This window comes from Podarcis filfolensis (assembly GCF_964270895.1).
Source record: "Podarcis filfolensis genome assembly, chromosome: 3".
NCBI lineage: Eukaryota > Metazoa > Chordata > Lepidosauria > Squamata > Lacertidae > Podarcis > Podarcis filfolensis.
The window spans coordinates 55,057,926-55,073,171 of record NC_139606.1 but is presented as its reverse complement, the minus strand read 5'-3'; the positions used below and the strand labels follow the sequence as shown (position 1 = coordinate 55,073,171).

At 41.3% G+C, this 15,246-nt stretch overlaps 2 protein-coding genes across 21 annotated transcripts in view; both read left to right on the top strand.

The window, feature by feature from the left end:
* The window catches only part of FAM184A (family with sequence similarity 184 member A), a 65,852-nt gene extending 61,841 nt beyond the window's left edge, over positions 1 to 4,011 (top strand). For 9 of the 14 annotated variants that reach the window (XR_014546886.1, XM_083608499.1, XM_083608503.1 and 6 more), the window contains 2 exons: positions 579 to 778; positions 2,299 to 4,011. Coding sequence is in view for 10 of the 14 variants with exons in the window: in XM_083608499.1 (XP_083464625.1) it covers positions 579 to 778; positions 2,299 to 2,380 (282 nt within the window). In the remaining 4 variants the exon portion in view is untranslated. Of the gene's footprint in view, positions 1 to 578; positions 779 to 1,575; positions 1,670 to 2,298 lie in introns of all 14 variants that reach the window. The other 5 variants (XR_014546887.1, XR_014546888.1, XR_014546889.1 and 2 more) reach the window with 2 other exon arrangements.
* Positions 4,012 to 6,642: 2,631 nt separating this feature from the next.
* Positions 6,643 to 15,246, top strand: part of MCM9 (minichromosome maintenance 9 homologous recombination repair factor) — a 49,764-nt gene continuing 41,160 nt past the window's right edge. For 2 of the 7 annotated variants that reach the window (XR_014546890.1, XM_083608509.1), the window contains exons 1-3: positions 9,157 to 9,980; positions 11,346 to 11,662; positions 14,350 to 14,666. Coding sequence is in view for 6 of the 7 variants with exons in the window: in XM_083608509.1 (XP_083464635.1) it covers positions 9,958 to 9,980; positions 11,346 to 11,662; positions 14,350 to 14,666 (657 nt within the window). In the remaining variant the exon portion in view is untranslated. Of the gene's footprint in view, positions 6,747 to 8,513; positions 9,096 to 9,156; positions 9,981 to 11,345; positions 11,663 to 14,349; positions 14,667 to 15,246 lie in introns of those variants that run through there. The other 5 variants (XM_083608512.1, XM_083608510.1, XM_083608511.1 and 2 more) reach the window with 5 other exon arrangements.

Below are 15,246 nucleotides of genomic sequence, written 5' to 3'. Positions count from 1 at the left end.
TATAGTCCTATACAAAGTACTGTGGAACCAGGGTGGTGCCATGTTTGACTGGGCCCTCAGCAGCCCCCCACATGTGGGTCCCTCATTGTGACTAAGTCTTGATCTAGCCCATTATATACTTTCATAGAGAGGGGTTTTTTTTTCTATCTGTCAGATTTCCTTTAGGAGTGAAGTTTACTAGTTTTCTTTTAAGTTGCATGGACATTGGGAAGAGGCTGTAATTAGACTAGAAACTAACAGATTATCCCACTACGTTTCTGTAGTTGGACCAATACCATGTTATTGTAAAAAAGAAAGTTAACATTGTTCTTTAAGAAGAAGAATCTGCACACAGACTAAAACTGTCAAAATTATTTAAAGCTAAGTCAAGCTCTTCAATATTGCAGTAAACTGGCTGGAGCATTTAGCTTTCGTATCCCTCTGGAGAACACTTTAAATGCAGCTGTACTAAAACTGTAATAAATAAATAATATCCAAACCCTCACTTTCAGGTGAAACAAAGAAATGAGAATTTTAAAAGCCCAAGTAATTTCCTTATCTGTACAGGCCCTTCCTTACATTTGTTATTTTCAATGCAGCAAAAGAAGAAGAATGATAAATCAGCAAACAGGTTTGTGAGTGTCCCCAATCTAAGTGCTCTGGAATCTAGTGGAGTGGGCAATGGACATGCTAACCGCCTGGATCCTATTCCAAATTCACCCATCCATGATATTGAGTTCAACAGCAGCAGACCACTTCCACATCCTATACCACCCAAAGAGCCCAAGACGGTTTTGAGGTGAGCACTGTCTCACCAGTTTTTGTTTTTCCTAACTTGGAGAAATTTTTTATTTCTTTTTAGCTGAACCCACATGTCTTTAAGAACAACACAGGAGTACAAATCTTACTTCGAATCTTAATTTTCACACTATATTTTAAGCCTCTTTACAGTATTCCTTTTTTATTGTAAAACTTGTTGAAATGTAATTCCTCTCCCCTTTTCTAATAAGTCTGGAACCCTTCTTTCATTTTTCTAATGAACTACAGTCAGTATGGTTCATGTGCTTTCAATTGTTTACATTTATGAACAATTGTGTTAAATGTTTGTGTTATTACTAGCTGTCCTTTCAGAATGTTACAATCCCCATATTAAAGGTCTTTATTGTGTAACAGTGGATCTTACCTGGCAAAACTGTTTTCTGTGTTAGATGAATGTGTGCTGATTTATTCCCTTTCCTTACCTCAGATAAAATCTTTATTGGAAACAAGCTTAGAATATGTGTAAATATCTGCATGTATTTAATGCTGGGTTTCAGCATTAAAATACCCAAGTTTAGCTTTGCTTTAGGAAGTGATGGAATGAGTTTTACTATCAGATTAAGTCAAATATATAGTGCTTGATAGTCTGGTGAGTAAAAGCCCTTTCCATCCTGCTTCTTAATTCCACTTCAGTGTTACCTGCAAAATATAGTCTGGGGGCAGAAGAGAGAGTGATAAAATTTTATAGTATATTTTTTTCTAAAGGCAAAGTAGAGTTCCTGTAATATTAAATGTTCCTTATTTTTCCCTGTGCATGTGGTATGCATGTTTGCTCAGGCGTCACTAACATGCATGTGCATGAATTCATGGATTGCGATGCTGGAGTTTCCATTGCAAATTATTTCGTGCCTTGTATTACCCCCCCAAAACGGTAGGGATTATTTTATTAATTTTTTCTAACAATTACATTTTACTAGCACGTTAAAGTAATATAAAGATTGCATCATGCAGGTATATTTGGGAATTATATTTGTGGGTGGCAAGTGTGTTTGCTTTGCACTGAATTCCTTGTTATAACATATCTAACCCCATGTGCATGAACCTACAATAATTTAGTTTGGGCTATGAAACAGTTAAAATACATAGATTAGTTTTCATTCTGCACGTATTTAAGAATATGATGCTTGCATCATACTTCTGACAACTAATTTGACCAGAAGAAAAGGATGCTAAAAGAGGATCTTCCAAAAATCGCTTTTCCCCACAGTACATTTTTTTTAAAAGGCAGCCATCCCATTCATTCCCCCGCCTCCCCAAAAATACTATTTTCCCCCACCCTCTTATGTGGCTTAGTGACCATGTGCTGCTGATGCTCTCCAATGGAGTGGATGATCGGAAATAGTAAAAATGGGCATTAACTAAATCAGGTTATCCTATGACGTGATACTTGATTTGCAAACATCGTGTGCTATGTATTGGCTTCTTTGTGCTTTTTCCAGGCCTTCTGCATTTTCACTGTTGGTTGTAGGTTAAATCTGTCTTTTCTTTTTATGAATTTAGCCCTCCTCAGACTGAAGCTTCTCCAATGGCTTCACCCGATCCACAACGTCAGGAATGGTTTGCCCGTTACTTCACATTCTGAGAGATTATTTTTGTGTGTGGCACAGTGTGGTGTGGACTGTTCATAAGAGCATGACCTTAAAATAAACCCTTATGTGAACAAGCTTACCTGTAATATGTCAAACACTGTGAATGAGAAAGTATTTTGTCTCTCTGATTTGAAAATGCACTGTATTTTATGTGATATTTGTTGGAATCACTTGACATGGTAATATAAATGTGCTTAATGACACTTTTATTTTTATTTAAAATGGAAGAGTATTTAAACTTTGTAATTACTGCATAACAAATTTTCGTAGAAGAAACTTAAAGCTTCCTACCCATTTTCCTATAAATATGTATTTTCTTTGGTTTCAGGAAAGGCTTTCCCCCTCCTGTCTCCCATCCCAAATGCAATCAGTTGCATGGTTATTGTATATCAAAATAAAACTGTCAACAGTTTAAAAATCAGACTGCGGGAAGATATGTTTAAATCCTTCTGTTTTTATTTAGTTATCTTGTAGAACTTGACTTTAAAAATTGTGTTTACTCTAAAAGTGGTGAAGAATGCAAAATAAATAGCAGTAGTATAGCTGATGGCCTTTAGAGTGATTTTAAGAACATAGTAAGAACATGGCATCCTTATTTCTTATCTACAACTGATCTGCCCTTTAGTAATTATAATTACTATATTTTAATGTTGGATTTCATCAAACTTTTGTCAAATATTTTATAAATACCTACAAAGACAGTGCTCTTTAGAACATGTGGGGTACTACACTATGTAATGCTGTATTAATGAATAATCATTTATGGAAATCTGCATTTTGAGGACATTATAATTTGGGAGCAAAACTCAGGCTTTACAAAAAAAAATAGTGCTAAATCAATTATGCATAATAAAGCATGCAAATCTTTCATTAGAGCTCCAGCATACTTAACTTACAAAGAAAGATGTTCCATCTTACATTATAAAATTAAGCAGGGACCACATGACCTTTTTCATATGGCAAATGAGCCTGATTTTCCACTCTATTACACTTGTCTTACAGATGTGCAATCTCTCTGGCAGAAAATATGTAATACCATGGCAAATCTGGTTTATATACTTTTGTTGATGATATTGTCAATTCCAAGATTACCACAATGCAGCTGACACTGGTAATCTCAGGGAGAATTTTTTTCTTTTATGAATGTACTTTCAGACCTGATATTTGTATCTTTAAAAAAAAGAGGGGGGATTGCTTGATTATTTTAAATAAGATTTTTATCCTTCGATACAGAATTATAGCTCTTCATTATTTCTGCTGAAGCCCTGACCATGTCTTCCCATTATGCAAAAACATAATCAAAGGTACCATTAATAGTTACAATAAGTTTTATATGTAGCATATGTATAAAAGAATAATTTGTATGTTTTCATATAAAATATAAAATATTCTAAATCAGAATTTTAAAAATGTATCTCTTGCAAACTCAGCCTGAAAGCTTCACTGGAAGCAGTGTTCTAATGTTTTGCTGCTAATCTAAAGCAGTGTTTGGCAGATACTCTATGGTTGATGGATTTAACTGTAGGTATATGCAGCCTTTACATTAGAAGAAAGCCATATCGAGTCAAAGTCAGATTTCTTGGCTGTTGTGTGAAATAAAACACACTGGATGATTTTGCTATGATGTTCTGAAGTATTTGTTGTGTTGTGTTTCTTTTTTCTTCTTTGAGGTCACTACATTATTTTATCAAAAGAGCTCTAAAAATGAGAAATATTTGCACCTGGTATGATGCAGGTGGTGCTGTAGTCTAAACCACAGAGCCTAGGGCTTGCCAATCAGAAGGTCGGTGTTTCGAATCCCCGCGACAGGGTGAGCTTCCGTTGCTCGGTCCCAGCTCCTGCCCACCTAGCAGTTCGAAAGCACACCAAAAGTGCTAGTAGATAAATGGGTACCGCTCCGGCGGGAAGGTAAACAGCATTTCCGTGCGCTGCTCTGGTTTGCCAGAAGCGGCTTAGTCATGCTGGCCATGACCCAGAAGCTGTCTGTGGACAAACGCCGACTCCCTCGGCCTATATAGAGCAAGATGAGCGCCGCAAGCCCAGAGTCGGCCACGACTGGACCTAACGGTCAGGGGTATCTTTACCTTTACTGTTATGTATAGGTATAGCAATCTTTAAAGTTTACTTTGCTTCGGTTTTCTTGTTTACAAAATGCTCTTCATGGGGGAAGATCAATATTGCTAGGCATGCTGCCTTTCAGAGAACCTTATTCATTTCAGAGAAACTACTAACTGAGCAACCCTAATAAGTGTCAAAGAGCTCCTAGGTGTCCTGAAGCAGTTTTAAAACTTGCCTTAAAAGGCCTGTAATGAGCTAGATGCGTAAATCTTCTTCCAAAAATCATCCTCTCATATCAGCAACTCATGTATTCTTCACATATAAAGTCCCTTTCCCGTGTACTTGGGGGCTGGCTGCATTGCAGAATCCTGAGGACAGGTTCGCACAGCTTTTCCCTTTATGTGGTGTACACATAAAAGTGACTTAAGTGAAGCTATTCACTATCTCCAATGGAAAATTTGCATTATTTAAGCTTGTTCTTACATTCCACAGACAGGAATTAGAAAGTTTGTGGACATAACGTTTAAAAATATTGCTTTACTTATCAATTCTAGATGGGAAAAACCCTCAACATCCGTACTATCCTTATCAATTTTTTAACCTCCCACAAGCAAAATACAAGCCCCCGCCCCAGTTAGACTATTTTAGGTTGATGATTTCTGTGATCCAAACCTGTGTGTGTGTTGTGGAAAATGCTGTTCTCTACTCCTTTCAATGTGTTTTCAAAGATGCCTACATACTATGTCACTATATCATATAGCATGGGCAGGGCTTGATGGCAAAAGTGGATGAAGCTACACCATAAGACAAAGAAACATAGGAAAGTTTAGGCAGGATTATACCATATGGACACAATCCTGGCATTGCTGGGAAAATAATTCCACAGCTTTTTAAATATCCTGATCAAACGGGTTTTGTTTTACTGTTTTTGTTTTTAACCTGTCCTTTGCTTCAGAGTAATTCAGACACTTGCTCCACCTTGCCATTCTGCTCTAATATTTTTGTATGTGTCTATCTGTAGCCTCTATGCCTTCAGCTCTCTCAACAGCCTGTTCCAATCCCCAAATGCCTATGCCAGTTTAATCTTATTTACACCACAAGGTTGGAATTCTCTGTGGTGCCCCTTCTCTCTGCTAGTCAGTTGCAGCAAAAACAGTCTTAGGGCTTCTTAAAGACTTAACAGATTGATTGTGGTATAAGCTTTCATGGACTAAAATCATCTTCATCTGCTGGATCTGTTGCATCTAATGAAATGAATTCTATTACACAGAAGCTAATGTCACAACGAATAAAACTGTTAATCTTTAAGATACTGCCCTGACTCTTTGCTGTGCTTTTTTTCTGAAGCAGTTCTTTAAACCTCAAATCCTCATTCCCAGTTGTAATAACCAAGTGAGAGATACATTGTTTGTATTTGTTCCTTACAATTGTCATTTCTTGCTCCCCTACCCTCTTGCTCTTCCCACTGTCAAAATTTAGATTCTTAAGTCCATTGGTTGTTTATGAACCTAGGTAAAACACTAAGCTTATTGATGGCACTTATGATAATAATAAAAGTGCTGTAAAAATCATCACAAGGTCCTTTGAGGAATCCTGGGAGAATGCAAACTAGGCATAAGGAGATAATAATTTTCAGCAATATAAGTATGCCGAGAACGAATCATTCTATTGTCTGTGTTGTCAGTTTGTAAGTTGCTCTCCCCACCAACACACTAAACTTTTAAAATAATAGGTTCTAAATTGTGGGAATGCGTGCACATTGATAAGATATTTACACATACATTGCTCCTCAGAAATGGATGAATAAAGGAAACTCTTGTCATCCTCTATTTGTTAATATTTGTGATGGAACCTATGAGCAAAAGGCAATTCTTGTATAAACACAGTTGCTTATGATTTATGCTGATTCTGCTCTGTATGATGTACCCTTGGGTCTTAAGGAAAGTCCTTATCCTGCTCTGTACCTTGTCACCGATGTGGTGGTGTCCAAAAGGAAGGCCAACTTAACTGAGTATCTGCATTCTCCACCTTTATCACCGGAATTAAGACAATAGATTAGCTAAACTGACTGTTAGCTGTTACCACCTACTGAACATAGAACGGTACAACTCTACAGTAGCTTGGGTAAAAAGCCCAAGGCAAGGATGTAGACAACAATACTATAGGTTGCCTGTGATACCGCTATTTTATAGTTGCAGTGGCATCATCGGCATCAGTGTATTGGCAGGAGAGAGACAAGGGTCAGCCCTGATTATCTAGTAAAGAAGGGAAGAATGAAGGCAGAAAGGAGCACTGCATAAGGTCATACTTAACTTTTTAAAAGCATTTTCTACAATTTAAAACAGGTGGCTAACTTGCAGAGCTTTTGATGTAGTTATACCACAATTCCCATTAATCCCAGCTATGCTGGCTGGGACTGGTAGCTATAGTTCAGTGGCAGCTGGAGGGCCACAGATTAGCCACCTCTGTTTTAAAGACTTTAGACATGAGCGTTCATGAGGGGAAAATAGAAACGTGCCACCCCACCCCGGAAATTCCACATAAACATAGGTAACATAAGACTAGGACTAGCCACCTGAGAAACTATCCAAATGCAATTTTGGTTTTAAACGCAGTGTAAGGAGTCTCTATGGGAGTATATTGTATTTAAAAATGGAGTTTTTAGGGGGCTAACCAGGTTGGGATGGCTGGGATAGCAGGCTGGTTGGTTTTTGAATGTCTTATGTAGATTTTTCAATTTCGTTGTTCTGTATGGGACAATGACAATAAAGATTATTGTATCGTATCATAACAACTCACAATGCAGCTAGAAAAAGTGCCACAGCAGTCATTGTACCCAGTTGTTTCTGGATGGAGGGCTGCAGGCAAGTACTCAAACTTGAGGTTTTTTTAAGTGTTCAAAGGACTTCCTATACAGTATCTCAGTAATCCTTCCAGCAGTTTGATGAGGTAGGCCAGTATTATCATCCCCATATCGGACATAGAGGCAGAGACCGAGAATGCCTGTGGTGGGATTGAGTAATTTGTAGCTCTCCAGATGTTGGATTCTAACCTTCATCTGCTCCAGCCAGCATGGCAAACCACCAGTGAGTATGGGATTTGTAGTCCAGCAACGCCTGGAAGATCACAGTTTAGTCCTTGTCCCCAAGAGTTCAGGGTTTTTATAAAGTAGATTTTCCTACTGTAGGGAAATTGAACGTATTCTACCCTTTATATATTGTTGCACACCACCCTAATCTCCAAGCAGTGTGACATTCCAGGGGTTCCAGGAGCTTAACCACGGATCAGTTTCCTTGAAATGAGAGACAGCAGACTGTTGTCTTTATGATACATGGTTTATTTATACATCTATACAACCTGAGCCTACAATGGAGGGGTTCACAGCATTAACACACTAGAAGGTCTTGCTTCTCCCATAGTCACAGCCTTGGATTCCAGCAGAAATCAGGCATGGCTCTCACTAACTGGCTTCTGCCTGCTCCTTGCTCCCAGCTCTCACACACCATTGTCCTACTTACTATAAGCCAGGTGAGGAAGCAGGACCCACCAATTTGCCCTCTGGCACAAAACCACTTGTTATACTAATAACCATGCTTAGGTCCATTAACACAGAGAAGCTGGCCTGGCTGCTTCAACTATGGAATCCTACAGTTTTAACCCTCGTTGGATCCAGAACCCCAGAATTTAGAAGGGACTTGGGCCACGTGCAGGCTAACCCCCACAACTCTCAATATTTTGCATATACGTTGTTCCCGACAATGCTTGCCACTTAGGTGCTTAATTAATAAACACATATGCCTACCATTATATTTATTCACAAGTGGTACGAAGTTCAAAGGGCAATACCTTCCAGGTAATCCCGTTAAGAGTCTTAGGCTAGGACCAGTGGCGTAGCGTGGGTTGTCAGCACCCGGGGCAAGGCAAGTAATTTGCGCCCCCTAACCCGTGGATTTGCGCCCCCTAACCCGTGGATTTGCGCCCCCTAACCCATGGATTTGCCCTAACCCCAGATGTTGCGCCCGGTGCGGCCCGCCCCCCCTGCACCCCCCACGCTACGCCACTGGCTAGGACGCAATCCGATGCCCAAGCGAGGCTCACATGAAAAGGGCAAGTTACCGGGACATAAGCCCCCATTGCACGCCTATGCTCGCGCGCTGCTAATCTTTGCACCCCTGCCTGACCTCTAGTTAGGGGCGGGAGGAGAGGGGAGTAACAACTCACTTTCTCCCCACCGCTGCTGATTCCTTGGGTTTATTCCTGAGAAGAGAGGCATCACTATCCTCCTCCTCTTCTCTCCGGCGTCTCGCATCAACTCTCCCAAGCTCCTCCTAATAACCAGCAGCCAGCTCAGCTGAACGGGCCGGAGCGAACTTGGGAGAGAAGGCGGGGACCGAGAGGCGCCTCGTCGCTCCCGCCAACTGCACAGCGCTCGTCCCACCCACCGCAGCTTCCACCCGCCGGCGGCAGTGAAGACTGCGAGGAGTTGCCGGCCGACCCGCCTGGGTAAGTCCTGACGGAACCCCCGGAGGAAAAGCGGGGGAGCTCTTTCTTTCTCTTTCCCCCCAATAACGCGCTCCTCCGGGGTTACTTCCTCCTCCACACGCTTCCTAGCGAAGACGCCACTCCGCGTCTCCCACAGCGGCGGAATTGGTTTGTACACAGGCGGATCTTCCATTTCAGCCTCGCTTTACTTTGCAGCCGACTTCTTCTCCCGCCGCCCCTTTACGGCTTCTGCTCTTTGCAACAAGTCACAAAACCATCAACCCCCGGGGGCTCCCGGCGCCCTGAGCACGGCGGCGGGGCGGGGCTTTGCTTCCCACGAGCGCTGCGCTCCGGAGGCGGGAAATGCCGCTTCCTTCTGGGGCTGCAGCCGGCTCGGTGCTTCCCCTCCCTCCCCCGTCCGCACGCAGCGCTTGCCTGAGAGCGTTTAGCCTGAGGCGCGCAATGTTTTCGATCAGAGCTCAGTACGACTGAGCGTGTGGAGAAGAGAACATGCGCAAAGTGCCTCTCCCTCCGCTCTGGGGACATACCGGTAGTCAGCAGCGTGTTAGGTTTTTGTGGGGACCGCTTTGCCGGGTGAGCTGCAAGAACACCTGTGATAAAAAATGAATAAGGAGGCCCGAAGTCAAGGGCGACATGGCGGTGGAGGAGAAGGAATTTGGCCTCCCCTCTACCCCGCAAAACTTGCAGCTGCCCAGCTCCACAGTGATTACTGGAGCAGGAGTCCTGGTGTCTTCCTTCCTGTTCAGTCCTGAAGCACCAAAAAGAGAGTTTTCAAGGCTTCCTGGTCAGAAGGCAAAAGTTCTGTGAGCTCCTGTACCCGTCTTCAGAACAAGGTGCCACCCTCCGGTCAATGTAGGACTACATCATACCTGACCCCTGCAGGCTGGGGCTGAGTGGAGCTGGATCCTAACATCTGGAGGGAGCCACCTTGGCTGCCCCAGTGTCTTAGATACATGGAAGTTAACCAGTGAGCATTGCTCAGGTTGATAACTGAACCAAACTACAGCTGATGCATACCCAGAGTATTAGGAGGTATTAAAAATACTGATTTTTAATTCAATTTAAAATCAAACATTGATTTATTTTTTTATTTGCTCAGCCGATTTGCAGTATAACACCACCCTTTAATTTTCAGGGCAGCTCACATGTTGCAATAAAAGAATGGAGCTTCCGAAATTCTTACCTGCTTGCTAAAACTTAGAAGCCTGCCTTTTCAGAGCTCTGTGCGTGAAAGAGCAGTTTTAAATTTGTCGGTTTAAATAAATAGGCATGGTCGGATAAGAACTGATTTGCTATATCAGTAATAATGTTTATCATTTGTTAAACACCAGATAGGTATAATGGGTACATTATTGTCCCCCATGCGGTCTTTTGGGAGTTTGGTCCCAAAGTGTCATTAGTACACAGATGACACACAGCTCTACTGCTCCATAATATCTGAATCAGGAGAGGCTGTGTGTGATGTCAAGCATTATCTGGGCACAGTAGACTAGATGAGGGCCAATAAAGTGAACCTGAGCCCTGGGAAGACAGAGGCTCCGTGGGGTCGTGGTTCCTGTGCCCAAGAGACTAGAAAATTTCCAGTTCTGGTTGGGGTTTCACTTCCTCTGACAGAACAAGTTTTGGGGTGCCCCTTAGTACCTGCACATTTTGCCCCATAATTTTCTTTCTAGGAGGGCCTGAGACTTAAATTTTAAGAAATGAAAGCTCAGCTTCTGGGACATTTTCATGGACACCATGGTTCGCACAGGCATCCAGTTGGTGATCTCTGGCCTATACCTGCCCAATCACTGAGGTATTAGAGGAAACACTGTTGGTGGTCCCCCATGGTTCAGAGGCATGGCTCGTATCCGCCCAAAACTATGCATTTTGTATTGTTGGCCCAGTTTTATGGAACTCCCTTCCAGTTGAGGTCATTCAACCCTGTTGAACCTCTGGCGCCTATGGAACACTTATTTATTCTAGCAGGCATTTTAACTAATCTCTGATTTTATAGTTTTAACTGATGTTTACCTTTATTGTATTTTCTGTGCATCATTTAGAGACTACTGTAGTTAAGCAGTATGTAAATTGTTTAAATAAGAATATGAATAAATAAAAGTTGGTGGGGAACACACCATGTAAAAATAAACATTGTTACTGAAATTTATAGAAGTACAGGAGATGTGGGAGAGAATTTCCACCAGAAACTACGGTAGGCAGAAAACATGATAAAAGTTCAAAGTCAATTGTAGAAACAAGTCCAGAATGTGTTTTAAAAATTATTTTATTCATTTATTCAATTTATAGCCATCCCTCACAATGGAACCCAAAAGAAAAAGAAAGGTCGTCTGCAAATAATTTAAAGATGTGCATTTTTACTGGCTTAATGAAATTTTTTTCATTTTCTAATTATAGGTTCACTATGCTTCTAAGTACGGAACAGATAAACCTAATTGGACAAGTGTTTGAGTCGTATGTTCTGGAACACCACAAAAATGACCTCTTGCTGATTTTAAGAGAAAAAGATGACGATATGCATTACCCAGTTATTGTTGATGCTATGACGCTATTTGAGACCAACATGGAAGTTGGTGAATATTTTAATGCTTTTCCCAATGAAGTGCTCCCTGTTTTTGACAATGCGTTGCGCAGGGCAGCCATGACCCTTTCTCAGTCCGTTCCTCAAACGGATGACTTTGTTGTTAAACAGAACCTTCATGCCAGGATATCAGGTATGAATTTCATCAGATTGCAACCATGTATTGAATTGCATTGAACTCTCCAGGCATTAGTGTAATTTATTTATTTATTTATTCATTTATTACAAAGAATCTTAATGATTATAGAATGTAAAAAGGGGAGGTTGGAGTCTGCTGTTTTGTTCACAGTTTTCTTTTCTCCCTGCCTGTCTCCAGACAGTTCAAAGTGGCATGCAGGATTGCCACACGCTTTCGGCAGGTCTCCACCTTTCCCTCCCTCTGAAATGGTTCTTACTCAGTCCCACCAGCTCCTAGATTTTACTGATGTTATTAATTATTGTTCCTTTTTTCCATTATAATATTTATTCTCTGACCAATGGTCTCAGTCCCCCCCTCGATGACTGCATCCCTTTGCTTGCTGGCCTCCCTATCTCTTATCTTAAAGGGCAAAACAAGGTGGCTCCTATTATTCTTCAAATGCTTTACTTTTGGATCTCAGTTGTCTGCTTGTCTGATGCTTTGCCTGAGAACCATGCCAAAAAGATGTGCAGTAGCTTACTGAAGTGCTGGAGCTCTCTCTGGCTTGAGGTGCATAAGCTGTGCTTTAAGAAGGTCGTCGAGTTTAGGCCTATTAATAGAAAAAAGGATGCTGCAGGCAAAATGGTGGGAAAACATGAAGCTCTTCTTAATTTATGTAGAGAGTATAATATCTCCAAGGTTACAATAACACACACACACTCACTCTCTCCAGGGCTTACTTTGTGTTCTGACTGAACAATGGGGTGTTTTTGTTTTTAAAAGTACGGTGTGTTTTGTGATCTATTTTTGTTAATCACTCCCCTCAAAGGCTTCCTCCCTGTATGCACCTGTAGTGTCACACTGAGGAAGAGTATTGTTATCAGGAGGAGATAGTGTGATGCCATCAATTTTCCCTCTATAAGGCCTTGCATATCTTTATAACTATAACCTATGGATGTATCAGTTAATATGAATCTGTGTAGTCAGCAGTTCTATGAACCTGCAGATTTAGCATTTATTGCAAAGGACTTAGTGAAATGTGTACAAATGGGGGGCGGGGATGCAGTTGGGGCAGGGGTGATCTGTCTTATAGAGATAAAGCAGAATATGGTCTCACAGTGATCACAGAATGCTTGCCAAGGCTTTGAGAACATTATAGGTTGACATGGGAGTTTCCTGCTAGCTATCTCCCTATGTAGAATTCCGGTAAAACATAAATAGTTTCCAAGGCCACAAGAACATGGAGAAATAAAATAATTATTTTATTATTTATTAAATTTGTATGCCTGCTTCATCAGAGGATCACAGGGTGGTTTATAACATAAAAAGACACAATGAGAATCAATATTGACAAGCTGGAATGTGTGCATAGGATGGCGACAAAGTTGATACAGGGAACTGACCACTAACAGTGTGTCTGTCTTATCTGGAGTGAACTTCAGTGCATTGGCTCTTATCCAGTCCACTAGCAAGGCAAGACAATGGTCTGGCACATCCACTGCTCCACCTGCAGATGTAAAGGAGAAGTAAGGCTGTGTGTCATCCGCATATTGCTGAAAACTTGCTCCACAATTCTGGATGACCTCACTCAGTGGTTTCATGTAGATACTAAAATGTGAAAAGGCTGTGTCAACAAAATAGGGTGGCATTGAAGAGGCTAGAGTTCTCATCCAGTAAGAATCCCACCACAGATCTTGTCAGCACAGGGCCTGCACCACTTGCCTGTAAGGAGCTTGAAAACACTACTGCATGGAAAGGAGGGGGTTCTTGGCAATCTACAAAGGGTAATCTCATCCCATGAATAAAAGCTGTAAAAGAGCAACCTGAATGTTTTTTATTGCCTATATGAATCCAAAATAACTATTTGGGCTTTGGTGAAACATCACCCAAGAATTCTGGGGGTTGTGGGTGGCCAGCATATCATAAACTTGACACTCACATATGCTTTAAAGCCTCTGAGTATTAGTTATGTGTTTTAAGCTTATTACCCTTATGATATATGTGGTTATGTTTTATCTGCTCTAGCCAGTTGTATCTGCATTTGCTTTAGAAGTTTTGTTCAAAGTCATTCAAGTGGAAAACAGTCCACCATGTAATTAATTGAGAATTGCACATGGTAGATTAATGACAGATAAGTTCGAAAGCACGTCAAAGTGCAAGTAGATAAATAGGTACCACTCTGGCGGGAAGGTAAAAGGCATTTCCGTGCACTGCTCTGGTTTCACCAGAAGCGGCTTAGTCATGCTGGCCACATGACCTGGAAATACTGTCTGCGGACAAACATCGGCTCCCTCAGACAGTAAACGAGATGAGCGCTGCAACCCCAGTGTCATTTGCGACTGGCTTTAACTGTCAGGGGTCCTTTACCTTTGGCTTTCTACTAGGGGCCAAGGGTAGCAAACATAGTATGCCCTAAAAATTGCTGAACTACAGCTCCCATAATCCCTGACCATTGGCCATGTTCACTGGGACTGTGGAGAGTTGGCATGCCACCAGTTCCCCATCCAAGCTGTTAGTAGTAGATCAAGTTAATGAAATACTTTGATGGCAGCTCTACATCAAGGTGTATCTGAGAATGCCTTGCAAACTTGTGCTGCTGGGGAATTGAAAATGCAGCCTTGATGGGATTTATCAGTGACATAAGAAAACATAGCTTTAATTAACATTTGTGGGGTAATATTTTCTATGTGCTGATTTACCAGGTTTGCCGGTTTGCCCAGAGCTAACCAGAGAACACATCCCAAAGACCAGAGATGTGGGACACTTCCTCTCAGTCACTGGCACTGTTATTCGTACCAGTCTTGTGAAAGTCCTGGAGTTTGAACGGGATTACATGTGCAACAAGTGCAAGCATGTGTTTGTAGTCAAGGCTGACTTTGAACAATACTATGCTTTCTGCCGTCCTCCAGCCTGTCCTAATGAAGAAGGCTGCAACTCATCTAAGTTTACTTGCCTCACTGGAACATCCTGTGCTCCCAACAGCTGCAGAGACTACCAAGAAATCAAGATTCAGGAGCAGGTATCAAATATATTTAAACTAATACCATGACTTTTCTGGGGTCCTAATTTTGCTATGGAAATCAGTGGATAGACGTTAGCTTCAGTGATATGTCTCCTCCATCCCTTTTAATATTGGCTATACCTTCTGCCGTGATTCTGTGTCCCAGCCATGGCACATTAGTTCCCACCATTCATCTCTGCAAAATTAGGATCTCACAATAGGGTTAACACAAATTGGCAAAATGCTTAAACAGATGATATGCCCTGATGACTGCCATAGCCGTTATAGTAACATGGATGCAAGCATAGAAATTATTATGCATTGTTTTACCATTCTGCCTGCATTCTACCTGTATCTTATTAATAATTATGGCAAACTTCAAATATACTGTGTTGAGATTGTACTGAATTTTCCCTGGAGGACAAAAACAATACAATTACCGGCATACATATAGATTAAATCCCTGTGTTGCAGCAAAATCACATTTTTGCATCTTCTTATAAGGAACATCTTAATTTTTAAGCAGACAACAGTCCTGGAAAATCACATTAGGTGTGCTTAAATAAACCATCAGGTAACAGTACCATTCCACATTGCT